This window comes from Danio rerio, chromosome 15, assembly GCF_052040795.2.
Source record: "Danio rerio strain M-AB ecotype USA chromosome 15, GRCz13ab, whole genome shotgun sequence".
Lineage (NCBI taxonomy): Eukaryota > Metazoa > Chordata > Actinopteri > Cypriniformes > Danionidae > Danio > Danio rerio.
This window is the reverse complement of record NC_141035.1, coordinates 31,098,890-31,126,816: the sequence shown is the minus strand read 5'-3', so window position 1 is coordinate 31,126,816 and position 27,927 is coordinate 31,098,890. Positions and strand designations below refer to the sequence as shown.

Sequence of the window (27,927 nt, the reverse complement as noted above, 5' to 3'; positions counted from 1 at the left end):
CGTGACAATTTTGTAATGCAAAGACAGTTCACTGGAAGCCTTGGGCTGCCTGCCAGAAAATTAAAAGTCTGTGTGCATATAGCTAATTGGTGCTTGGCCCTTAATAATAATAATGTTTTTAATAAAATAATGCATATTACAGTTTGATAGGCAGTAAAAATATGTACATTTTCTCTGCAATTGGCAGGTAAGGCTAAATATTTATGACCCCAAGCAGCATTTTTCATTATATTCCTACAACATGCATTGTTCCATTGAAAAGCACAGGAAAGCTTGTCACCTTCATCAAAAGCATGATCCTCCAGTGTCTTTGACCATTTATTTACATTTATTCATTTTGCAGATGCTTTTATCCAAAGCAGCTAATAAATGAGAATAAAAGAAGCACTTCAAATCAACCGAGAGCAGCAATATACCGAGAGTAGAGCAACAGGAATGTCCAGATGGAAAATAACTCTACAGGTGCATGGAAGAACAACCCAGGCAACTCTTCAATGCCTGGCACACAAACACAGAGGCCTGGGGGTCTGCGTTTGTTAATAATCCACTAATTCTAGAGCCCTAAATACACGCTTCACTCCACAGAATGTATTTATGGTGCAGTTACCTGGTGCACGGGGAATCTGTGCTAAAGCCACCTGATCTGCTCCGAAAGCAATGTGCATACACAAACAAATGGCCTCATTATGAGTACACATACACACTTTCCAGTCTGAGCGGGGTAATGGAAACACGGGGCGGTAAATGAATCAGTCTTTAATGCTTCAACATCTCCAGCTGCGTGTCTCCAACAGCTCCTCATGTATCTGCCCTTTCCCTTGCCACCTTCTGCCAAATTTAGCCCCATGCCCAGAGTCCTCCAGGAACGCAGTCTCAATCAATTGCATGCTCCGTTTGCTACAAAAGAGCCCATACAGGAGCCCCGCCGAGGGTCACGAAACCCTAAAAAAGGGAGCCGGTGGGGAGTGAGTTCACTTTTAGCCATTACTCTGACAAGTTTGAGGTGAATTTGGAATAATTGCGAAACACAGATTTGGGTTAGTAGAAGCAAAGTGCAAACGCAGCATGAACACCCAGATGTCAGAAAGCAGGCTCATGGATAATGAAGGAATCCCCATTACTGTAAAGGGGATTTACTGGGAAGCGTTCATTAGCATCGCCCCCTGTCTGCGTGTCTGGATGGCGATTGGTGTGCAGTGACGAGGAAGAACGTCGGGGAGAGCCAAGTCTCTCTGTGTTCTGTCTGCTTCTGGATGAAATATGCATGATTGTGGGATTGCATAAGTCACTTGAATTTGATGAACTGAGACTTTGGTTAACGCATTACAACGATGGAAGTAAACGAGTTTTGGTAATCCGATAATCACTTTTATGCCTTAATAATGAATGATCAAATTGAATTAAAGATCTCTTGCTTGGCAGTGACGTCAGTATCTCTGACCCTAAATGACACTTACAGTGAAATCCAACAGTGTCAGAATACTAATGAAGATACTTGTAATTTGGATTTTTTTTTTTTACCAGATGTTATCAACAGTTACCTAAAAACTATTATTATTATTATTATTATTATTATCAAATAAACTATTAAAAATTATTGATTTGATTGAACTTTAATTTAATTAATTTACCTTTAATTATTATTATTGTGATTAATATATTTGTAGAAAATAACTTTTAGAATTCAAATATTAGGATTAAATGAACTTTTAGAAAATTTTAGAATGAAAATCTGTATGAAATGAACTATTACTATGCATGACACAATTAAAAATATAACATATAAAAATGAAATATATAAATAAAATTAAATATTGTATAACGTATAATAAAATGTATAATTAATAATAAATAATAATTCATAAATAATAATAAATGCATAAATAAATAATCAAATAAACTCAATCAAGAATTATTTTATTTAGACTTTATTGCTGGTACAATATTTTTTTTTAGTTACCTCATTTTTTTGTTTTGTTTTTTAGTTTATCTGTTAATTAATATGAATAATTTTAAGTTAATTAAATTTACGAAGTATATCATAATGTTTTTAAGTTTTTCTTAAGTGTTGATATTTTGCTTAAAACTTCAGACCAAAGCTGTTTTGATAGCAACCTGTCATTTGAAGGCCAGATTTCATATATCTGTAAAGCTTAAAATTGTTGCCAAACTTGTACACATTAAAACTAGATTAAAGGCACATCTCTCTGCATTATCATACACATAAAACACAAATGCTGTTGAAATCCAAATCTTTTAAAGGATTGTTAGTTTCATTCTTTAGGGCAACTGGAGCCGGGAACACTTCCTACAAGACTTTATAATGTGAACGGCGTCTGCGCTTATGTTAGTCTGTTTTTATTATTCCAGAGGTTTTCATAATTCTAGACCAGGTTGTATCCTGAGCAGCTGCTGTGGTGATCATGAGACCCCAGTGACAGACGAGTCTTTGCATTGATCCTAAAGGGCCAACCTGTACACCAGCTGGTGACCTCTCCCACTTGCAGCTTCTCCAAGATGAATGTATGCCTAGACTTCAGCTCTGCACAAGGCGTTTGGCCAGAGGATCTATTTTGTCAGATGGTGAAGTTTCTTCCTCTGTCTACTGTCACCACTGGCTTGCTTGGTTGGGGACTTGTGGATTTGCGCATTGGTTGATTTGCTCTTGAGTGTTTTGACTTTCAGCAGTGAAATTTAAAGCACACTGAACTGAACTAAACTGAAACTCAACTGTGAAAACTGGTCTGACACAGGTTCAGTTTACTAGAACTTCTAAGTTAAGCTGCTTTCACACAATCTACATTGTAAAGGCGCTATCGAAATAAAGATGAATTAAAAAACAAAAACTTTAGGGTGTGTTGGCATGTTTGGCTTGATGAACATATACTCTGGTGTTATAGATCTATTAGTGCAGATCATTTGAATAAGTGTGAACGATGCCATTTTAACTCTGGTGAGCCCCAAATATGCTGAAAAATGGGTCTCGATTTGCTTCCAAATGAACTCAGATGTGGTTCATTAAAAATATGAATGCAACTTAGACCAAAGAGAACAAGAACAGGACATAATGTCACAGGACGTGAGCATAAACAAAAAAAGAATGCTCAAGCATACCTGTTTCTGTCTCGTTGTAGTCAACAATTTTGCTCATTAAATTTCATTTCAGGCATCAGAAATGCTTTTCCTTGTAACATGTTTTGTTTGTGCTACGCTTCTTTGATTCCTTTACACTTTTTCAAAACTCTTCATGAGTTCTCCGCTGATAATGATACCATCATATGTACACACATTCCTTAAAAGCGTGTTTAACCCATCAGACAGCATTGTTTTGGATGTTTGTTACATTTTAAGCTTTCACTTTCAGATTATCAAGACCGGTCAATAGAAACCATTTAGTGACGATACTCACATTCCTCCTCAGGCTTGCACTGGACCTCCAGATCAAGGGTGGACAGGCAGAGTTTATTGCCGTCCTGCGTGGCCAGTTGTTTTGGGTTGGTCTTCATGGAGTTGCCCACACTCAGTCTCCGGCCGACGGTGGTCACCTGCCTGTAGAACTGTTTCCCTGTGATCTTATGGTCAAAGCCCAGCCAGCTGAACTTGATCTTCACACTGTTAAAGAGACAAGGGCTCTGGTTACACCTGATCTGATCCGAGAGACAACCATTTCCACCAGGTATTTCAAAATGCAGATCTTGAATAATCAAACTCATGTTACAATGCTTCCAAGCGAGTAGGAAAGCAAGGTTACTGTGATTATAATCTTAAAATTAATTTTGGTTTTAGCTAGAATTGCTCCCATAAAAAAAAAAAACTCTTCAATATAATAACCAATTATTCAGAGTGATATTAGCTATTACCGATAGTTTGATGGTTCTGCCTTTTATGCATTGTTTTTGATTATGACTTTGAGCTATATTATGTCATATTAAAATTGACTGAATGTAAAAAAAAGAAACTAATTTGTGATCACATTTACTCATAACAAATAGTTCCACCTTACAAACTTTTAGTAGTACAAACCACAGTTTTGACATCAAAATTAAACTTAAGGTCTGAATTAAAATGCATTCACATCTTTAGTTCGGTTCATTTGGTCTGGACCAAGGGCAACAAACGATACATCGTAGCATATCTCTGCCATTTTTGGGTCCTTTTCTCACCACACTGATTACTTTAGTCGGAACCAGTTGAAAAGAACCAAAATGCAGTCATTTGACAAAATCCACATCACTCATTAGCCAGATGTTATTGAATGTATTTCCTAAACTGCTTTTTGATTAGTCAGAATTAACGTGCGGGAAAATGCCAATGAAACTCCCACAAGTAAACAAACCGGCAGACACACAATGTGGCTTTTTACTACGGAGGGACGACTGCGCTTGTTGAGTGTATCCCTGGTCAAAGTATACTATATAAATTGTTTACATCACTTTAGACAATATACATTTTGAGAATGAAGCGGCTGGAAACCTATGTTTTAATGCATTACAAACGGTGAAGGTGCATCGCAAGTCAATTCAGGAGGAGGCGTGAATTTATTTAGCTAAACTGCGACGATCCATCAGGTAATTATTTTTTCCCTCTCTCTCTCTCTCTCTCTCTCTCTCTCTCTCTCTCTCTCTCTATCTGTTTAAAATTGTTGGTAAAAGTCAACAAATATTTTCCCCCACATCTTATAATGCACAGTGCATCGGACTACAGCAGCAGGATTAATCTAAAAAGGCGCAGTACTTTTTACAGTTGGGTCTATTCTAGTTCGGATCATGTTCTCACACCACAAACAAACAGCTCCAGAGTTCATTTGAAAGACTCCTTTTCAAGGGGGTCTCTGTATGCTTTTTTGGTCTGCATTTAGTGCTCACTCGAGTGCGATTGCTACATTCACACCTGCCCAAATGAAGAGAGGGAAAACGAACTCTAGTGTCATTCAACCAAACTAAATAAGGCAGGTGAAAACACCCCAAGATTCTATTATAATTGGCCATGAAAGTTAGCTTTTTTTTAAATGTTTTATTTTTGGTTGTTATCAGTTATTGGCTGATCTATTGATGAACCTCCAGTAATAGATTACACATACAGTATCAACAATTCTGCTTTTTTATTTACTACCGCTTATCATTTACATTTTTTTCCTTTTATTCATTTTCTGCAATACATACGTGAAATCCATGTCCTCGGGTCCTGGGAAGGGTTCGAGTGGCCAGTTGAAGAAGCAGTTGATGAAGACGAGGCCGGCACAGCCAGCCCACACCAGGAGGATGGTGATGAAAGCAGCACCAAGGTCATAAATCACCTGACAGAGCAACAATCGCCATCATTACCTCTTATTTAAAGGGATAGAAAATAAAAAACAATTCTTATCGTTTACTCATTTTCCCTTTACTTGTTCTACTTGATCAATACCGAATCTACTTCTTTAACTTGTTGTATTTTAAATAAGTTCAACATAGTTTTCAGATTTACCTTAATTCCTGGGAATGTGACAGCGGATGAAGCATACGAGCCAATCATGAGTGCGATGAAAGTGGAGCGGAGATCACCAAACATGTTGGGAAGCTACAAGAGAGATTAAAAACTCTTTAGTCTCTATAATAGCACAAAACGCTAATAGATTCATCCATACTGCGAGCATAAAACACAAGCAAAACAAAAACAGAGAACTTGTAACTGGATCTGTTTGAAACGAAAAACACATCTGATATAGCAGCGGGTATGAAGTAAACATTATATCAGGGGAGCAGTGATGTTCTCTGCTGGGATCAACATGTAGGTGGGGGGACACGGCTTGCATGCCGTGAATATTTTTGGCAATGAGAGACACTGGAGAAGCTTGTGTAATGCTTATTTGGTGGAGGAGAACAGCACTGACTGTTCTAAAGTGCAGTGTCAGGGTAAACAACTGTCAGACGCTGCACAGTCCAAATACAGTGGAAGGAAGAGAGTCAGAGCGCTGCAGATAGAAGATCAGAAGAGGAAATGAGCCACAAAGAGACACAATGTACTCTTCATATTCTCAAACCTCACTGACATGCTGCTGAACTTCTGTCATTTAATTGTTATTCATTTAAATAAACTATTTTTACATTTAATAATTAGTGTTATTAATATAATTTTCTAAATTAACATTCATAATCAAAATAAGATGATAGGATTAAATGAACTTCGAAATTAAATTAAGATTCAAAAAATCTAAATCTGTATGAAATGTAATATTACTATGCATGACACATAAAAATAAAATATATAAAAAAATACATTTATATTTAATAAGATTAGAATATGGGCAGCACGGTGACGCAGTGGGTAGCACAATCACCTCACAGCAAGAAAGACTGGGTCAGCTGGCATTTCTGTATGGAGTTTGCATGTTCTCCCCATGTTAGGGTGGGTTTCCTCCCACATGCGATACAGGTGACATGCGATACAGGTGAAATGAATAAGCTAAATTGACCGTAGTGTGTGTGAGTGTTTTCAAGAGTGTGTGAGTGTTTCCCAGTGTTGGGTTGCAGCTGGAAGGGCATCTGCTGTGTAAAACATATGCTGGATAAGTTGGCGTTTCATTCAGCTGTGGCGACTCCTGATTAATAAAGAGACTAAGCTGAAAAGAAAATGAATGAATGAAGATTAAAATGTATCCTAAATATTAATAATTTCCATGAGGTAGAAATAGCAATAATGTTTATTTGTAGTTATCTTAAATAATTAAATAAAGTGAAAAAATTATTTCAAAAACAAATCAATAAAAAGTTTATAAAATAATTTAAATGAATTATTTTTATTAATATTTTATTGTTATTTTATTGTTGGTACAATATACTCATTTGTGTTTGCCATATACTGTATATATACAGTTGAAGTCAGAATTATTAGCCCCCTTTTGATTTTTTTTTCTTTTTTAAATATTTCCCAAATGATTTTTAACAGAGCAAGGAAATTTTCACAGTATGTCTGATAATATTTTTTCTCCTGGAGAAAGTCTTATTTGTTTTATTTCAACTAGAATAAAAGCAGTTATTAATTTTTAAAAAAACATTTTTGGGACAAAATTATGAGCACCTTTAAGCTAATTTTTTTATCGATAATCTACAGAGCAAACCATCGTTATACAATAACTTGCCTAATTACTCTAACCTGCCTATTTAACCTAATTAACCTAGTTAAGCTTTGAAATGTCACTTTAAGTTGTATAGAAGTGTCTTGAAAAATATCAAGTAAAATATTGTTTACTGTCATCATGGCAAAGATAAAATAAATCAGTTTTTAGAAAGAAGTTTTTAAAACTATTTTGCTTAGAAACGTGCTGAAACAATCTTCCCTCCATTAAACAGAAATTGAGGAAAAAAATAAACGGGCGCTAATAATTCAGGGGGGCTAATAATTCTGACTTCAACTGTGTGTGTATATATATATCGCCGCGATGTAGACACGGATAATTCAGTATCGGTTCAGTAATAGATCATAACCGGTTATTAAGTACTGATGTCATTTATCACATATACGCAATGCCGCGGTAGAATACTGTGGCGAACAATATGAGGGGAAGTAATGTAACAATCCAACTATTTAAAAAGCAGACAACTGTGCACAATTCACTGCTTGTGAGTTTGCTGGGTCGGTTTTTCCCTGACACCGAAGTACAGCAGCACTTACGAGCCACTATTTCACTATTTTCACTATTTCGTAACCGAACCAAACTGTGAAACAAGTGTTTAGTTTCAATAATGTCCTTTTTTCTGTTATGCTTTAACATCACAGATTTTATTATTTATTAAATACATTTTATACAGCTAAAAGGAGTACATTTTACATATTAGTATAATAATTAAAATGTTAATATAATATCTTCGGTTTTTCTCTGAATATAAAAGTCTAACATCTCTGTCATACTTGCTGACAGCCGCCATCGTCTTAATGTGTGTTTCCTCCACAACACACAGTTCAACATCAACACAGATTTTCCAAGAACTCTCTGGACATCTTCCACCTCCCTGCTTACTCTGCCGTCCAAAAAGCTTGTTAAAAGACAAGAATGAGGGAAAGCTCTCCACTGGAACTCAAGCCAGACGTCATTCACAGCCTCTAATTAGAGTAAAGGTCATTTCAGAGCCAAAACATCCCAAACGACACTTACAATAACCCTCACACACACACACACACACCCAGATCAGCAGCTCTGGCGAATGTAGTGTGGAAGAGGGCCAGCGATGAACCGAGCTCCACATGACGGCCCGGACAGACAGAGGAATGGCTTTTTCATGGAGTTGAGCAACATGTGAAGTACCCAAGAGACTGTTTCAACAATACCGTGTTCTTTTGCTTGCTCAGACGGTCAACAGCCACTGGCCACGTGATGTCAGACACAAAGACACACAGCAACAAAGGCCCTTTCATTAGCTGCCATTACACTTATCTCGCATTATAACGCCATAGTCTGTCTTGTCTTGTTCCTGCTGCAATGATGTCAGATGGGGATTGAAATAAAATGTTGAAAGTTGGAAACCAACTTTTTATGTCATTTGATAATGTATGGATTACTGTACATCCACTGAGACAAAGCGGTTCTGAAGCCTTGGCCATTGGGAGAGAGAGATTTGTATGTTTACCTGTCATAACATGAACTATTACTGCCATAACTTTGAAATACATACATTCATTTTTCTTCGGCTTAATCCCTTACTTATCAGGGATCGCTACAGTGGAATGAACCGCCAACTATTCCCAGCATATGTTTTATGCATCGGATTCCCATCCAGCCATAACCCAATACTGGGAAACACCCAAACACTATGGCATCTTTGAAAAACATTTTAAATAATTTCTAATTTTGGTGGAAGGGGTGTAAGAAGGGGTGTAAAGTATTTGTAGTCAAACTGTTCATTTCAAAAAGCATAAGAAACTTTCTGACATGTGTTAGACATTCTATTATATTCTTTAAACTCCTAATATATCACGATTTGATCCCAAACCGAATTGAATATGCATGTAAAAAGTGTTCTTTGCATTGCAGAAGCCTTTATTTAGATTTTTTGTTTACACTAGATTAACTACACAATATAAAAATATTTTAAAAAATATACAAAATATTTTGCATGTTTTATTCAATATTTTAAAACTTTATATGCATGTTCTAGTGTAAAAACATTCAATTCTAACAGCGTTTAGTTTAATTATATTAAAGTGCAACCTATCAGAATATAATTCTGTATAATGCCATATTGTTTACTTTATATCTATAGTTTATATACTATATGTTATTCATTTAAAAACAGGTATCTAACCATGTGCAAACTGTTCACAATAACAAATAAAGTGTAAACTCAAATATAAATTATTTTAGATTTTTTTAATTATCCACTGATTGATTTCATCCATATTTGACCCAAATTTGGGTTGAATCAACTAATAAAATGTTAAACCATAGGTGTGAGATTATCTGCACTGCACTATAATAATTTTAAACTCATTTTTAAAATTATTTTTAAATAATTTTCATTTTTAAAGCGTACATTTTGTTATGCATGGCATCCTCACTATACTCCTGCATCTTTGACCACCAAAAATGGACTGTATTGAAAATGCTGAAGACCCCCTTTTTATTTTAAAAATGCTGGGTTTTTTATTTCAATATAGATGGACTGAAATGCAGACTTTTGAAAAACGAGGCATGGCTATCCACAGTTGGTTCCTGAAAGGTCTTCTGGACTACTGTGTATTGTTCACTGCTTCGAACCCCTCTCATATGACCATTACACAAGGGGAAAACTGCAAGTATAGATAACGGCAAAATGTGCACATGCCCAGTGGGTATGAATGGTCACATTTCATGCCTTTTACACCACAGTATGGATGGAAATATTTTTTTCTAAAACACAGTAAAACTGGCAGACTGGACAGGGAGCATTTCCATTCTAAAATGGCATTTAAAAAAAAAAAGAAAAATGCACTAGTGTAAATGGAGCCATTTTGCAAAACTTTTTTTTTTGAAAACAGAGGTATCCACAAACATCTCAGAATGGTCAAGCTACTTTTATATGACCATTACACAAACGGTAGTCTGCAAGTACAGATACCTGCAAAATATGCCTGCTCAGTGAGTGAATGGTCATGCATCTTAAGCTGTATAGTGTGGACGGAGATCGTTTTTCTCAAACGCAGTAAAATTACTAGTCTGGATGAAAAGTGTTTTCATTTTAAAACAAAAATACACTAGTGTATTTTTATGAACCATAGAACCCTTTTATTGAATACTTTAACAAGATAGCAGCATTTGAAATAGCACAGTTTATTTATTTTTCTCCTCCTATTCTTCCTGAATTTCATTTTTGTCTTCCCTTTACCTCGTATAAAGTATATGATGCTAAAAACTGTTCTAAAAATGATGTATTCACATGTAAACAATGATATCAGCGTTTTTGTGCCAAAATTCTTTAATTGAATTCTTTAAAAAGAATGTTTAAAAAAATGCACTAGTATAAATGCAGCCTCAGTGCTGTTTTTACCCTGGAGCTTCCTAAAAGCTTGCTCACCTTGGGATCAATGTGTACTAAACTCACGGGGCGCGACTTGATTGATCTGTTGAAACAAAAAAGAAAATTCCCACTCACTCTGCCCAAAACACCTGTCAAACCTGATATATGTGTGGGCCTTTTGTAAGAAAACAAATCAATGAACGTTTCAATGAGAAATCACACCGATCTTCGTTACAAATCTGGCTTCACTCATCGCCGTTTGTGCAACATATGACCACAGAAAGCTGTCAAATCCTTTTCCCAGCTCTTTCTAAGAGGAAGGACGGTGGGTGAGTCATTGTAAATGGGTTTAGGGCGGTGAAGTGGCTCAGTCATATTTGCTGCCACGGGAGAACAACAATGAGAGAGGAAATGAACATGCGAACAGAGAAGTGAAAGAACGACTCTTGAAGTATAAGCTGGTGAAAACTAGTAGAGGCTGAGCGAATCCTGATATTGCAAAATGCCTAATAAGGCTGTCAGAAAGAGCCTGACTGTGGCCCGGTGCATTTAGATGACTAATTATAAAATAAAAAAAACATTCACAGGTTATTTCCAGCCAGTCTCTGATGGACATGCAGCAGGGAGAACGAGTGTCTGATAATGATGCCTGCTTGTCTGAGTGTTTTTTTAATAATCTAATAATGTTTTCTGGAGCCTAAAGACTCTCATTCCCACATTATAATCCTTTTTTCTACTCTTCTCACATGACTCAGCAACCTAAAGAAGTGGGTGATAAATGGACTAAAGGCACATACATACAAAAAATGCATTAGTGCGTCAGAGAGAGAGAGAGAGAGAGAGAGAGAGAGAGCTGGGAGAGAAAGAGAGCTGGGAGAGGAACAAGATGTGCCCAAAGAAATTCTATGGCTCTTATTTTGCAATTTTATTTGATAAGATTTTAAGAAATTAAATGATGACATGCAGTTATAAAACAAATGCATTAAGTAACTAATAATAATATTATATATTAATATTACATATATAATAAAAATATATAATAATATTGTCTTTGATGGGCGGCACGATGGCACAGTGTCTAGCACCCTGGCTGGGCCAGTTGGCATTTCTGTGTGGAGTTTGGATGTCCTCTTTGTGTTTGCATGGGTTTCCTCCGGGTGCTCCAGTTTCCCCCACAGTGCAAAGACATGCGGTACAAGTGAATTGGATGAACTAAATTGTCCATTGTGTATGAGAGTGAATGAGAGTGTATGAGTGTTTCCCAGTACTGAGTTGCAGCTGGAAGGGCAACCGCTTTATAAAACATATGCTGTAATACTTGGTGGTTCATTCCGCTGTGGCGACCCCTGATGATTATAGGAACTAACCCGAAGGAAAGTGAATGAATGCATAGTAGTTTATTGTATTGTAGTCTGGTCGCCATGCTGTTCTAGATGGCCGTTAGGGTATAGCTGTGTAGTTGCCAGAATGTTGCTAAAACGTGTTCTGGATGGTTGCTAATGTACTGAACGAGGCAATTAACTAATTGCTGGGATCTTCTAAATGGTTGCTGAGGTGTGATGTGTTGCAATCACTTAATCACTGCCTTTCTTCTGATATTGATTTACTTTAATTGAGTAGGAAAAGGTCTATTTTGGTGCATCACGGCGGCGCAGTGGGTAGCAAGATCGCCTCACAGCAAAAAGGTTGCTGGTTCGAGCATCGGCTGGGTCAGTTGGCATTTCTATGTGGAGGTTGTATGTTCTACCTATGTTTGTGTGGGTTTCCTCCGGGTGCTCCGGTTTACCCCACAGTCCAAAAACATGCGGTACAGGTGAACTGAGTAAGCTAAATTGCCCGTATGTATGAGTGTGATTGAGTGTGTATGGAAGATTCCCAGTGATGGGTTGCAGCTGGAAGGGCATTCACTGCGTAAGACATATGCTGGATAAGTTGGTGGTTCATTCCGCTGTGGCGACCCCTGATTAATAAAGGGACTAAGCCGAAAAGAAAATGAATGAATGAAAGATCTATTTTAGACAACACCTTAATCATTTATTTTTAAATGCTATTTATTTACATTTATTCTAGTGTTGTGAACGCCATATAAAGATGATTGCTTGCCATACAGCCAGAGGGGTGACATATATCAGAGGCAGACAGAGAGCTAAAACGGGAGAAGGGAAAGGGCTGTAGAAATGGACAGATGAAGGATTGAGGTCAGACAGTGAGTCAGGTGGCTGTGAGGCTGCTGCTGCTAGTGATGGGGGTTGGGGACAGCACAGCCATTAGCCAGAGAGAGCTGAGTCAGTGTACTGGGAAAACATCAGAGGTGTGCTAGGAGGAAACATAAGCTCTTACAGCAGCTGTGCTATAAACTGCTGAGTGTGCATACAGAAAGAGACAGAGACAAGAACGTGAGGAACAGGAAGAAGTCGAAACGGCAAGCTTCACCTAATCACCTGACTTCAAATTGTGTTTGGGTGCTTGGTTTGAAACTACTAGATTATTGTTGTTAGGATGTTACCATGGGGTTGCCACTGTTATATATAATATAGTTGTTGGGTTGTTCTAAGTGGTTGCGAGGGTAATACTACATAACTTTTCTGGGGATCACTTCTGGCTGTTTAATATAAGTGACAATGAACAAAGGTCTCTCCAGTAAATCAGGAGGTGACGATTTTGTTCTTTTTGACCCTTTAATAGAAAATTGAGAATGGTTTGTGCAATATTGCAGTATAGAGCAAGTTTAATTTCGCTATTAAAGGTTCAGGACACCCTGGAGAACTTTTTTTTTATATTAACAGATTTGTGTGTGTTGAGCATCAGTTAAGACAATGTTAGCACCTGTCAGCTTTAATTGTGGGGAAAACTGGATAATTTTGAGCTTTTGTCAGCAAATTTCAGCTTCCGTGTTTAAAATGATTTTTGGGGCGGGATCAAAATCGGCGACGTAGCACAGTACTGCAAGTGCAATGATGACGCGTCGGTTTCTCAGTATTATTCATAGCGGAGTTTCTTATCCTATGAGAAAAGCCTGAGCTGTGAGACACGTCACGGACCCACGGCACGGGCACACAGTATTTAGCCGTTCATGAAGGCTCATATGCGTTTGTTTCCATGATCCACGGGGTTTGTTGCATGTTTTCCCCCGCGATCTTGTCAGGGCCGATCATACAGCAAAGCTGTGTGTGTGCTGCTAGCATTTTTGTCGGGAGAGCAGCACGAGAATTAGAGAATGGCGGACGCTGTCTTTTATCAGGAGTTCGTCCACATTCAGACACATCACTGTGCTGCTGTGTTTGCCTAAATCCTCCAGATTACCAGCACGGCTAACGGTTAAAATAGACAGGTCAGGAGACCTGCTGCACTGAGTCTCTTGGATACGGGGATTGAGGGAGAAGTCCTCATTTATAGGGTTTACATGAACACACTTATCATTATAATGATATAAATTGTGGTTATGTGTATATGAAATTACGAATAACAAATGTAGCAGGGCATTAAATCACTGTTCATTTCTTAGCATTTTAACTTTGTAAACTATAAGCTCATGCGTCTCCTCACGGTTTGTATCATTTTGTGAGCTAGCTTCGTTCGCTCACGTTCTCCCCTGCTGGCCACGCCCACTCCTGCCCGATGCTCGCGAGGCTCCACCCACATTAATCATGCATCTTTTGAAAAAATTCTGAAGTACACTTTAACCGAAAGTGGGGGGTGTCATGGCCTCTTAAAAGGCACCTTATGATAAAATTCAACCATGTTTATATAATAACATGTATACACATGTCCACAGAACATTTATTTAGCAAATTAACTGGGATTAAAATATCTGTTCCAACTCTCTGTGATTTTTTTAAGTTTAAAACTATTTTTAAAACTCAGCATGTTTGTAATAAAGACAGTAAAATCGCTATCTAATTCTTAACGGCTATAATCATCACTGTTGATGGTGTCAGTAAATGCTAATATGTCTGTGTGTGTGTGTGTGTGTGTGTACTGCAAACGGCATTTGTGTGAGACTCATCATTTTAGAAAGGCTTAAACAAACTCCACCACAAATACATCAAATAAACTTACCAAGTAATATTGACTAATGAGCTGTATTTCAGCTTCATCCGAGTCTGTCTCTATCACTGACGGCTGTTTATCTGACGTAATGCATGATAAGAAGCAGATTCTGGAGGCTGTAATACATTATCTGATGGGTATTTTGAGCTGAAACTTTACAGACACATTCTGGAGACACAAAAGGCTTATCTTACATCTTGTAAAAGGTGTAAAATAGGTGCCCTTTAATATCTGCATCCAAGTTATGTACTGACGTTTGCATATTTGTTCAAATGCCAAACCATAGCTATGTGTAAAGTAACCGTGAAGACATAGCAAGGATTCTTAATAAGTCTAAAAGAGTAGCAGTAATGCAGCTCTTGAGAGAGGCAGCAAAATAACAGATGTCTAAATTGTGAGCCTCATGTTATCATCTCTCGTCACAACAACCAGCAGTGTAAAGCACACAGTTACACAGAACAGCTGGGAGAGGTCATAAGAACCCGGCAGCTGAGATAACAGTCTGTACTGTTCCACTCTGCACTCATGCATGTCAGTTCGTGCTCCTACTCTCTGCATGCTCATTTCTTTGTCTGTGAGTGTGTATCAAACAGAGGCAGAGTTGCCCAGACAGGCTGAGACATGTTGCAAAAGCAGCACAAGAACCCGGGACAGACAACCAACAACACAAGTGGAGAAACTGGTTGAAAAAATGTCTGTGCCATCAGCTTTGAACTCCAGCACAGTAACAAGAGGCACCTACGCGTCAGCTGGCTATGAGTACAGCTTCCTGTTTACTTCAACCCATTCCTCTCTCTTTACATCTCCTGGTGATGTTTCTCAATACGGACCCGATGAACTGCAGATGTTTTGCTTTCATCACCGAAACTGCAAAAGCACGTGCAGAGACACAATGGCACTGAGCTGCTGCATTCGACAGCTGCATTCAAAGACACTAAAACATTTCCATAAATGACTGACATGGAATGTTCTGTTAGTGGTAATTTGACTCTGTTTGCACATTTTAAACAAACTGTCATCTTTGAATTAGCATGTCATGTTAGTCATCTTAGATACTAAAGGACCATTATTATATTATATTATATTTTTATATTATATTATATTATATTATATTATATTATATTATATTATATTATATTATATTATATTATATTTTATATTATATTATATTATGTTATATTATACTATACACTTGCCGGCCACTTTATTAGGTACACCTGTCCAATTATTTTTTAACGCAAATTTCTAATGGCATGGTTGTTGGTGGCAGACAGGCTGCTCTGAGTATTTCAGAAACTGCTAATCTACTTGAATATTCACGCTCAACCATCTTCAGGGTTTACAAAGAATGGTCAAAAAAAGAAGAGAAAATATCCAGTGAGTGGCAGTTCTGTGGGCGCAAATGCCTTGTTGATGCCAGAGGAGAATGGCCAGACTGATTCGAGCTGATGGAAAGGCAACAGTACCTCAAATAAAAAACTTGTTACAACTAATAAATGCTGAAGAGCATCTCTGAACACACAACATGTCGAACCTTGAGACAGAGGGATTACAGCAGCAGAAGAACACACCGGGTGCCACTGCTGTCAGCTAAGAACAGGAAAATGAGGCTACCATTCACACAGGCTCACCGAAATTTGACCACAGAAGATTGGAAAAACGTTGCCTAGTCTGATGAATCTCGATTTCTGCTCTGACATTTGGATGATAGCATCTGCATGATGCTGTCATGTCAATATGGACAAAAATCTCTGAGAAATATTTTCAGTATCTTGTTGAATCTATGCCACCAATGATTAAGGCAGTTATGAAGGCAAAAGAGGGTCCAACCTGGTACTAGTAAGGTGTCCCTAATAAAGTGGCCTATGAGTATGTTATATTATAAAATAATTGTTGTAATAGTTATAACTATTCATATATAGTTATATAATTCAACCAGTGTTTGTAAGAGTGAGACATTGAATCATTTGCTTGATTCGTTTGAAAACAATGACTGTTTTCAATGAGTGTTGCACTACTCTTATTGTTTGTGCCATATAAATGTGGATGAGTTATACATCATATTGTCATGTCCTATTTCATTATCAAGCAGATTTCCAGGGCACTATAGCATAGTTGCCATCCTGTCAGGTTGATTGATAGGGTGGTAAATGGTTGTGTAACTGATTGGTTGCTTTTCTACATGGTTGCTGTGGCATTGCTGGGATCTTCTTGATGCTTTTTTTTTAAAAACATACACAGATTTGAACTCAATCTTTTGTCAGTACAATCCAATTTCTAGGATGACCCTGTGGGCCGCTGATGTATCTTTGAGGATGAATAAATGATGATGGAGCAATTTTTGGGAGCAGAAAACCAATGCATTATTCAGCTGCACTGAGTCTAGTGGCATGCAGCCAGCATGTGAGAATGCGCCACGACCTTTGCTCAAAAGATTGAGGAGCAGACCCGTGGAGACCCGCAGCAAGTACAACATGAACACTTACTGTGAGCGAGGTGAAGGTCATGCACATGCCTCCAAACCCATTCAGCGCCAGAGCGAAGAAGATCAGGATGGAGAGATCTGTAAAATAATAACAAGACAAGATGGTTAAACAGTGGCAAGTATTAAGAGTAACGGTCTCAGATGATTAGCATACATACTTTGAGGATCACTGGCTCCGTATGAAATCAGGATGCAGGAGATAGCAAACGAGGCACTGAAATTGGAAAAATTGCATATTATACTATAAATCCAAAGTAATCCAAAGCTTTATACATTTTCCACAGAGGATTTTGCTTTTTAACTGGGGTCAATGGAAAAAAGTTGTAGGGACTTTACGCCCACTTACACTCTACATTTTATTTTCGATCTACTTCAAAAGAATGTTAATTGTGCGATGCATTAGTTCAACAGGGACTTGTCAAAGTACTTATATATTACTAGTGTTTTGTTTACTTTGTTGCTTCTATTGTCTGAGTTGTCAGCAAAATCATTAGTCATTGTCAAGAAAGGTCTATTCATCTTTTTCATCAAGACTTATGTTTTCGTCTTAAAACGGATACGTTTTGCTGTGATTTTACATTCTGTACACACTACCCCGGAGTTTTCGAGCACCAAAAATTAAGCATTTTGGAAATGCTGATAAGGCCGTTTTCATTTTGAAACGCTGCTGCTCCGTGTCAATGTGGATGGGGGAAAACAAAGACATGTGAAAACGGAGGCTTTTTCCTCAATACAAGCCAATATTAGCCCAAAATAGCCTACACAAAGTCCAGTCTTGCATCCTTTCCTTAAGTTCAGACTTTGCAAGTTTGATGTGGAAAACAAACTTCCGAGAATACATTGGGTGAATCTTCAAAGGGAACAGTGTAGGCTACTTTATAATGTCATTTGCATTCATTGTTTGATTTTCTTAACAATAAAATGAAAACATGATATAAGGAACTGCTTATTTTCATTTTGATATTAACTTAACAGACACTAAAAATGTTGAGGCGTCATGCTGCTACATATTTATATGACCGTCATCTTTACTGTATGCATTTTTATATCTATAACATAACTGCCTCCTTTCATTTTCATTGAAAAATATGAAACATACCCTGTCTTTTGCTAAATATCAGTTTTTATAATCCATAATGGCCATTATAAAAGTATATTGTACAATAAGTTTATACAATATAGGAAATAAAGGCAAGCGATCAGTCAAATGTGCAGAATCACTGTATATGGTTACATAAATTAATATATGAACTTATCTTTGCGTTCAGCCAAAACACGTTACCTGAGAACAAGTCATAGATTCAAAAGACCAAAGTCGAGGAATTTGTTGTTAGATATAGACAAGATCACGTTTAACAAATATAGTGAGATTAGATCCAGTGGTAGACTCTTAATGAACCGTCTGACGTGTACTGCTCTCAGCAGGGGTTCTGTGCTCAAAGTCCCCGCTAACTGCCTGGAGCTCAGACACGCGTATACGCTGCAGCACATGCCAGAGTGTGTGTGTGGTCACATAATGTGCGTTTTCAGCTGTGTAGTGTGAACAGAGAGCTGTTCAAAACCGCTGGGTGAAACGCCAATGTGACTGCCGTTTTAAAACTGAAATGTATTAGTGTAAACAGGGCCTTAACCTTCTGTTACTAACACACTCTATTCTGTTTACTACTGTACCTAAAAAAATGCTCTGGAATAAAACACCCTCTAAATAAAAGTTAATTTAAATGATTAAATATAGAAATAGTAAGGCTTGTCAGTGCATAAATATAACATTCATTCAGCTGTATGGATTGCTTATACTCCTCATCATTCAAAACTCTTACAATGTTTTTAAGCGAAAGAGTGAATAATTCACTGAAAACTGACCACAAGTCACTGTTCACTCTGATGTAATCAGTTTGGATTTGGATGAATTTGCTTACTGGGTCTATACTATGTATATTTAGACACTTTTCTTTTATACCTGCCAAGCAGCCTCAGTTTGCGTGGGCCGTATTTGTCCATGATAATGCCAAGTGGCAGTGTGATGGCGCTCAGGAGGAAGGAGCCGATGGTGAAGGCCAGGTTCAGCATCTCATCTTGCTCTTTACATATGGGCCAGCCATTCATCTGAAGATTATCCTCCTCCTCAAGTCTTGTGGCATTCATCGTACCATTCTCACTCTCAGACACGTTGTGCCCTGTACCGTTACCTGGAGGATTGGAGAGAGCAAGAGACAAATTGAGCAATCTAATGACTAAATTCATGGAAAAATCATGCCTGAGCTGGTATTTTCTGCAGGCACGTGCACAATGTTATGGATTACGGGAGTCTGTCTTCTAGGAAACCAGATATGACACTCTGGGAAGTGCTGCAGGAAACACTTTTGTGAGATTTAGTGGCCGCCATCACCTCCCCCTCCCATAGAGACCAGGATGCTGGGCAAAGGGTCAAATAAACAGCGAAGACTGTAAACAACTTGCAGAAATAGCACAAGAGTCTATTCGAACCTCCTGAAATCAACACCTTCCTTCAACGTCTAAGCAGCTTGACTAGCACTGAAGCCTGTTCTTTCACCCAGAGCTGCAGGCTGTTTTGACTATAGGAACAATCACACTTTGGCTTCCAGAAAGTCTCATTAATTTGTTCATGAAGACTCGAGAAAGTTGTTTTTCCAGCGCTGTTCTAATCTCAGTCAACAGCCTTGAAAATGGTCTGGAATAACTTGTTCTGAGGCGAACAGATGGGGGGATGGGGCTGTTTGCAGCATATGGAGAAAGCTGTTATGAACGTAAGAGGGTGGGTAGAGACAGAGAGACTTTGTGTGATGGATATTTGTTCCAGTGTGTATAGTCAACAATCAGATGAGCTGTGTTTGTAGAGCAGAGATGAGCTGAGCAGACTAAAGATGTGAAGAAATGGGTTAGAGCTCAGCGATTGATCATTAGAGGAGAGATACTGTATCTGCTGGGCCTTTGTTGAGTAATAAAGAAAGATCTTCCCTGGGTCAATCAATACACACTGGTTTCAATAGCTGCTCCAGTTAGCAGGCATAGACTGACATCATATGTAGTAGCACATCTTGATTTTGCCAAGTACAATGCGATCTTGGTCCTGGAACATCAGCTTTTTTTTTTTTTTAAATATAATCCATACCTATTCCCTACCCCTAGACCCAACCATAACTGTAAAAAAAATCAGAGGGAATAGTTGTATAACAATTATGTATAAATGCATAAACCTAACCATGAGCCTAAACTTAATATAAATGGTAAACATATCCCTTAACTCTGATTGTCTGATTGACATGCTGTTCCATTATCAACATGGATGTTAATCTGAGAACATGTCGTACTTGGTCAAATGAGGTTGGCAATATGTAGTATATGTTTTTTTAAGTTTTAGGTTTTAATGAATAAAGCAATTTTCTATACACAATGTGGGTCACTCCAAAAATCAAATATATAAATAAATAAAAAATTCCATTGGAAACTTTAGGTCAGGAATATACACTAAAAAATAATTAATACTTGTACATTATTATTACTTTTTTATATAATTGTTTTTAGGGGTTTTCACCTTTATTGATAGAACAGTGGAAATTTACAGACAGGAAAGTATGGGGGCAGAGAGAGGGGAATTATCAGCAAAGGACCTTGAGCCAGAAATCGAGCTCGGCAGCTAGCTCTCTGCAACTCTCACATGGTCACCCACTAAAGTTAAGCAGGACTGCGCCTGGTCAGTTCCTGCATGGGAGACCACATGGAAAAGCTTGGTTGCTGTCGGGAGTTGTCTTAGTGAGACCAGCATGGGGTGCTCAACCTGCAGTCTGTGTAGTTCCTAACACCCCAGTATAGTGAAGGGCACTCTATACTGCTCAGTGAGCGTCGTCTTTCGGATGAGTCGTTAAACCGAGTTCCTGACTCTCTGTGGTCCTTAAAAATCCCAGGATGTCCTTTGAAAAAGAGTAGGGGTTTAACACCGGCATCCTGGCCAAATTTGCCCACTGGCCTCTGCCTATCATAGCAATATGGCTGCCGTTGCATTCAGCTGATGTCTGGCACAATATGGCTGCCGTCAAATTATCCAGGTGGATGCTGCACACTGGTGGTGGATGAGGAGATTCACCCAAATGTGTAAAGCATTTTGAGTGTCCAGAAAAGCACTATTTAAATGTAAGGAATTACGAATAATATTATTATATGTTGACGAACTAACCACTAGGCTATTAGCGCCGAAACATTATTATTACTTTTATGAATATATAATAATATTCAGTAAAGATGCATTATTTTTAATCAAAAGTGACAGTTAAGGTATTTATAATGACAAAATTTTTAAAATCTGTATCATTAGATTTTTTATATTCAGTTTTTCATTTTTCTGAACTTTTATTTTAACTTTTAATTTATGAAAAAATCCTAAAAAAAATGTTTGTTACCTAAGATTATACTTATTATGCAAAAAATAATAAATCAATTACAAACAAATGCTTCTGACTTTAAATATGACTAAGACAAACTGACAAAAAGTTTTTTTTTGTTGCTAAATTCACCTTCAAAGTCTCTTGATCTGAGCAAAGAGCTCTATTTCAGGAGTTCCTGAACCCATTCATCCTCTAGATCTAATCAGCGCCGGCAAACCAGAGACAACCAGGCCTCATTTTTTCCATTTGCTTTGATAAAGAGAAGTGAGAGAAGAACAGAATAGAGTCTGAAGCACACCAACGTCATGAACTCCTCGGTCAGACGTGCTGAGCTAGAGTATTTAGCCAGACAAGCATTTTTCTGATCTGTGTTTCTTCACGCCTGATGATTAAAACGAAGCCACCAGCAGATAACATGAAGCAAAAAGCTGAGTCCAAGAGAAAAAAAAACTAAAGTAGGTGAGGAAACAGCAAGATAGCCTAATATTTACACTGAGCAAACACTTAAGCCACATATACTTCCGTGTTTCATGTGAGATCTGATGTCTACATGCTGACGACAGCTGGAAAATAAAGAGAGAAGTGAACTGTGAATGTACAGGATTGCATTGTGAACTAATATATCACTCTCCCATCAATAAATGTGTCAAGTAAGTGTTGTAAGAAGGATTTGGGAGGAGGAACGCCACGCATTTGTGTTTGTGTTCACACTTCACATTGCTACGTGAAACACAAAGCCTCAAACACATAAATGAAGAATGGCAGACCTTAAGGCTCAGTTTAGTATTAAAATGTGTTTTTGTCAATTGGATGACAAGTGGAAAGTGCTCCATACAGATGTAAAGATGGGATAATCGAAAGGCGCATGTTAGTTTAAACAAAAGGTGTAGGTGTGCTGGTGTGTTATTGTGCTAATGGGTCATAAGATTCTTTGGAAAAACAGAAATGTGTTTTCACAATGTTGTGTTAAATCGTTTAGGTCACAGATTTTAGAGTGGAAAAATAACCCAGGAGCAGCATGCTTGCGTCTGCTGACCCCATTCCCTGAAAAAGTTGCTGTGAAGAACAAGATGTAACGCTCCACACTAGTGTCAACAAGCAGATATTTTGCTATTGCCAACAACCACATGACACAGTACACGTTATGAACATACAGAAGGTCAAAAATCAAATAGCTGAGCCGTTATTCATCATTGTGCATTTCCCCTTTAGATATGAATATACATAACACAAATGTCTTTGTTTGGCATACTCTATAGGATGTTCAAAACATGGCTTTTGGCTCACATTGTGCTTTCATGTTTTTTCTTACCTCTGAGGCATTTGGCCTTGTGATGATATTTCCATGAGCTCCGCTAGCAGTCTTAATATGTACATGTACGAATACGTGTGCTTTAGTGCATGATTATGTAATTAATGGATGCAGGTTGTATTAATAAATAAAGTTAATCTTGGACGTCAGAAGGAACATGCTGTTCTCCACAGACATGCCAAGAGTCGTAAACAGAGCTGAACAGTCGTTCAGGGCTACAGTCCACATGTATCTGCATTAATTACACTGGCAAAAAATGCTCTTGCACAGTAGTTTTGGTTTTGTCTTCATCTGTAATGAATATGCCTTAATGGCTAAGAAACATTGACTTGTTTTCCCTTTTAATCGAGAACATGTTTATTTTCAGTATGAACTCACTTGCATTGGTGTGTCTGCATGCATTAAAACAGTTTCAGGTCAGTGTGTCTAGCCTTGTGGTTAAACACACATTTAGCGCAAATGTGACCTCAGTGTGATTCCTGCCTTGCATCTTTTTGCTGATACTTCCGTCCACTCTACTTTAGCTTTCTTGTTATATTCTACTCTCTATTGCAAAAAAAGTTACAGTATTAGGCCAATATTGATCTAAGAGATTTAATCAATATAATAATATACAGTTGAAGTCAGAATTATTAGCCCCCCTGTTTATTTTTTTCCCCCAATTTCTGTTTAACAGAGAGTAGATTTTTTTTCAACACATTTCTAAACATAATAGTTTTAATAACTCATTTTTAATAACTGATTTATTTTATCTTCGCCATGATGACAGTAAATATTATTTGACTAGATATTTTTCAAGACACTTCTATACAGCTTAAAGTGACATTTAACTAGGTTATTTAATTTAACTAGGCAAGTTAGGGTAATTAGGCAAGTTATTGTATTCTTCTGTAGACTATCGAAAAATATATGACTTAAAAGGGCTAATAATTTTGACCTTAAAATGGCTTTAAAAAACAATGAAAAATAGTTTTTGTCCTAGCCGAAATAAAGCAAATGAGACTTTCTCCAGAAGAAAAAACATTATCAGACATACTGTGAAAATTTCCTTGCTCTATTAAACATCATTTGGGAAATATTTAATATTTAAAATAGAAAAAAAAAGAAGGGGGCTAATAATTCTGACTTCAACTGTAAATACTCGTTAAATGTGTCAACTATTGCATTTTGTTGATTTAATCCCAAAATTCAACAAATAAAAAATAGTTTTTTTACTTGTTTAAACAGCATGTATCAAGTTTCTGCAGCATGGATCAAGCTCACATGAACAGATCATTTCTTCCTTTCTTTACTACTGGTTACAGCACTAAAACAAATAAATAAATTTGATTCATTCATTTGATTTATTATTTTTTTCAACTTTTACTCATTAATTATTCAACTTTACATTTAAAATGTTTAATTTAATTTTTTTATATTTAAATTACGATCATAGCTAAAATTTATGAAAATAAAAAGTGGGATATTAAAAATGAATAATAAAAAATTGTGTTTTGGTTTGTTGGTTGCAGTTCCGAGTTTCATCTTGGTTATCTAATCATGCTAGACGTTGGAGGAAGGAAGACTTAACATCTTTGAAGTAATTTTGCTTCTCAATGAAATGCATCTAGTTTAGAATGCTTAGATGTTTGTATATTTATGATTATATGATACTTATAAAATATTTTTGAAATACCTCCTGTATCTATACTTTAATATATAAACAATAATATACTTTATTAAACACAAAAATTATACACTAAATTGTTTAATAATATGCATTTATATAATATATAAATAATAATAATAATATATAATAATAAAAAGTGTATCTGTTGTATCAAAGCCTGTGCTTTTTTGTGCACTATATATATAGATAATTGTAAGCTGACCCACATTTCAGTTCAGAGTAGTTCTCTGCTCTTCATCTTCTCGTCATGCTTGTTTTGGAAACACAAATAAGCAATTAACAGGCATTTGAACTATTCTGAAGATCCTCAAGATAGAGCTGATGTACTGTATTATATAAGCAGACTAATAGTCCTCTGGTCTGTGTGCATGTTGTGATAGATCTCAAATGATCTAGATCCCCTTTTGCCAACATTCTAATGCCAAATAAGCGTGTAGATGCTGTTTGTAATTCCTTTAATTGCAACACAAAGCAAAAGAGCTTCCAAATAAGGTTTAGACTCTCATTGATCGATTGATGGCCTGTTCAGGTCTGGATTCTCCCATAAGCCCTGTGATGGGCGCCAGACACTTTTTGTTTTTTATAACACTGCACCACATTCCCTCAAGCAATGAAATGATTATAACATCTATAAACCGTTGCAGCCTCTGTTGCGAAATAATAAACTTTTTGTAGGTCAAGTCAACATCTTAGCTTTTATGACATGTTTTGGGTGAAAACAAAACTATTAAAGCAATTAATATGCTGTCTATGTATAAGCCCTCTCTTTGATGTTCGCTTAATTATTTGCAGCATTCAATCTGGCATCCATAGTGCATTTGTTGTCTCCAGTGTTTGTTTGTGTGTGCACTCGTTTGCCCCCCTCCTCACCTGCTTCTCTGCAGAGGTAGGAGTAAAAGCCCTCAGATTTGAGCATAATAAGCAGCGAGCCCCATCCCAGCAGGACGGCTGAGAACAACAGGTTCTCGATGACCGCAGTGATGGCCATCCACCAGCGCCTGGAGAAGGCTGTGGCCAGTGTAGGAGCCATGGCTGAAGGAGATGATACAAGCTGTGCTGGGAATACAGAGGAAATCCCCTTAAACGCTGGATGATCCTGTGAAAGTGGCCATAGAGTTGGGTGTTAGTTGATTAATGACAAACATTATACTGCTATAAATATATTATTACTTTTGTATTTTAAAGTTCTGAAATTAAATCTCTTGTCATCGTTACTCACTCTGTTTAATTTAAAATGTTTAAAAAACCCTGCTTGTTGTTGTTGTTTGAGGTCACCATTGAAAATTTGTACACTCAAAACTTCTAAATGTCCAAAAACCTAAATAAATAAGTCTTCTAAAGAAACAACTTTATTTTGTCTTTTATTCTCATTTTGGGTCAGCATCTCATAAAATAATTTAATTTATTGTTCAGAAAATGCTCAAAAGTCTTACAGGTTTGCAACGACTCACTTGAGGGGCTTAAATAATGCTGTAATTTTCATTTCAGGGTAAACTAACTGCATCAATACAAATATAATGATAAATTTGATATTTTTATTCTTCTTAATATCCAAATGAATACACATAATTGTTTATCACAATACAAAATGCTTCTTTTAAGCGCAACTCCTAGCAAACATCATTTAAATCCAATCCCTTTGTCTCTCTTTGCTTCAAAACAGCTCATGAAGGGAAAAAAGCTGAGTTCCAAAAGAGCATGTTGTTGGTCTAAACCCCGCCCATTTCTCCGCCTCTAATTCCGCCCTTGTATCATCTGATTGGCTATTCAAATGTTTGCTTCTTCGCTCATTGGCTACGCGATAAACAGATTCAGAAAGCAGCTCCACGTGAGACCAAGATCCAGCCGGTTCGAACCAGTGCGGCGCGAGTCAGCCGCTTTGTGCTACGGATATCTTTGTACTAAATCAATTTAACCAGCGGGGAAGTGACATCACGTCATAATATACGTTTATTTCTATGCTTGCTTTGCACAAACGATGTCGTTTGGGGAATTCCAACAGAAATATAACAGAAGCTGTTTATATGCTCGCAAACGGTTCATAAAACAATTTTAAGCATCGGAAATCGGTCGTTTGACTGGTTGACTTTTCTTCCCTAATTTGCTCGCGATGTTTTGTTTGTGTCTTAACGATAAGCAGTATCCTGCGGAAAACGTGCTGCCCAGAAAAACTGGTCTAAACTGGACAGGCATCATCATCATCATCATCAGTGCCTCCGCCTGTGTGTGTATATGTATGTGTGAACCCACTTCCCCTCCTTCCCCATGCACACAGAGCTCAGCTGGTCCTTGTATATATACACACACACACACTCTGCACATACAGACCCCTTAAATGCGCTTCCTGGTTTTCGCTTCACACTATTGTTCGGTATTAGGGTAAACAAATACTGTATTAATGCAGAGTCAGTGTCATTTATAGCTAAGATGTGATGTACTGGCAGATTTGACGGCTGTTTGTCATAAGATGCTGCAAAGCGGTTTCCTAGGTCAAATTTAAGAACCCGCATCACAACGGGAATCAAATAAAACGTTTTTTATTATTTTTTTTTTGCATGGCAACCATGACATACAAAAACACAAATGAACAGCATGTCAAAGCACAAAGTCATACAGCTGTTTACAGTACACACTGAATAAAGTTGCGGCATAAAACACTCACCGCCTTATATACAGTTCAAACAGCACATCACAGTTTGGTAACGCTTCATAACGTCAAAACAACAACTGACATGGCAATGTGCAGTTATTAGCCTAAACAAAGATTATTTTATGGTCGTTATTATATGACATCATGCTAGAAATCATCTAACGTCTTCAAATGAATACCCTATGGGTTAAAACAAATACATATTGTGGAATTGTTCATCAATGATTATATTAACTATTTCAATGTCAACACTCATAACAGGTAAACTTATAGCTCAGCATCCTTATAATAAGTCTTACCTATTTTCCTTCACCAAATCCTCGCTTCGCCTGTCTTCAGCGTCGAAAAGGCATAAACAGCTTTCTGAAGCCGAGTTCACTCCTTGGGTTATGTTCAAACATCAATTTATTTCCAAACATCTCTTATTGCCGATTTTATATTTGCACCGCTTGCTTCACATAAACAAGGCAACTTGCCTATTGGCTGGTTCCTGAGCTAGAGATGAGACCGACCAATCAGAGCGCCGCTCGACGAATATATATATAAATAATTTTACTTTATTTTTTGCTCCACAGCAAAAGAACAACACTCAGAGCACAGGGGATTGTGTGATGTTGTGCTTCCTGCTATCGTTTTCGGTATTTGCTTCCCTTTTAAGACTTTTTAACATTCATAACACACAAAAGACGAAACAAAACAAAGAAAGCTGTCCCCATACTTTATGAATTCAACATCTGTGATAATAATGGCCAAGCTGATAGGATACTCAAAACAAAAACACATCAAAACCGACTGATGAACTGAAATATTATAACATATGGCTATTGAATTTGACATTGTTTCGATGTTTTTCAGTCATTTGCACACTGGGTATCATATTCAGACT

General features: G+C 37.3%; 1 protein-coding gene across 1 annotated transcript in view; it reads right to left on the bottom strand.

Annotated features, from left to right (window-relative positions):
* Positions 1-27,448, bottom strand: part of slc43a2a (solute carrier family 43 member 2a) — a 39,875-nt gene extending 12,427 nt beyond the window's left edge. The window contains 4 exon segments of the mRNA NM_200251.2: positions 17,202-17,221; positions 18,968-19,196; positions 25,262-25,487; positions 27,341-27,448. Coding sequence (NP_956545.1) covers positions 17,202-17,221; positions 18,968-19,196; positions 25,262-25,421 — 409 coding nt within the window. The 5' untranslated portion in view covers positions 25,422-25,487; positions 27,341-27,448.
* Positions 27,449-27,927: the final 479 nt, after the last annotated feature.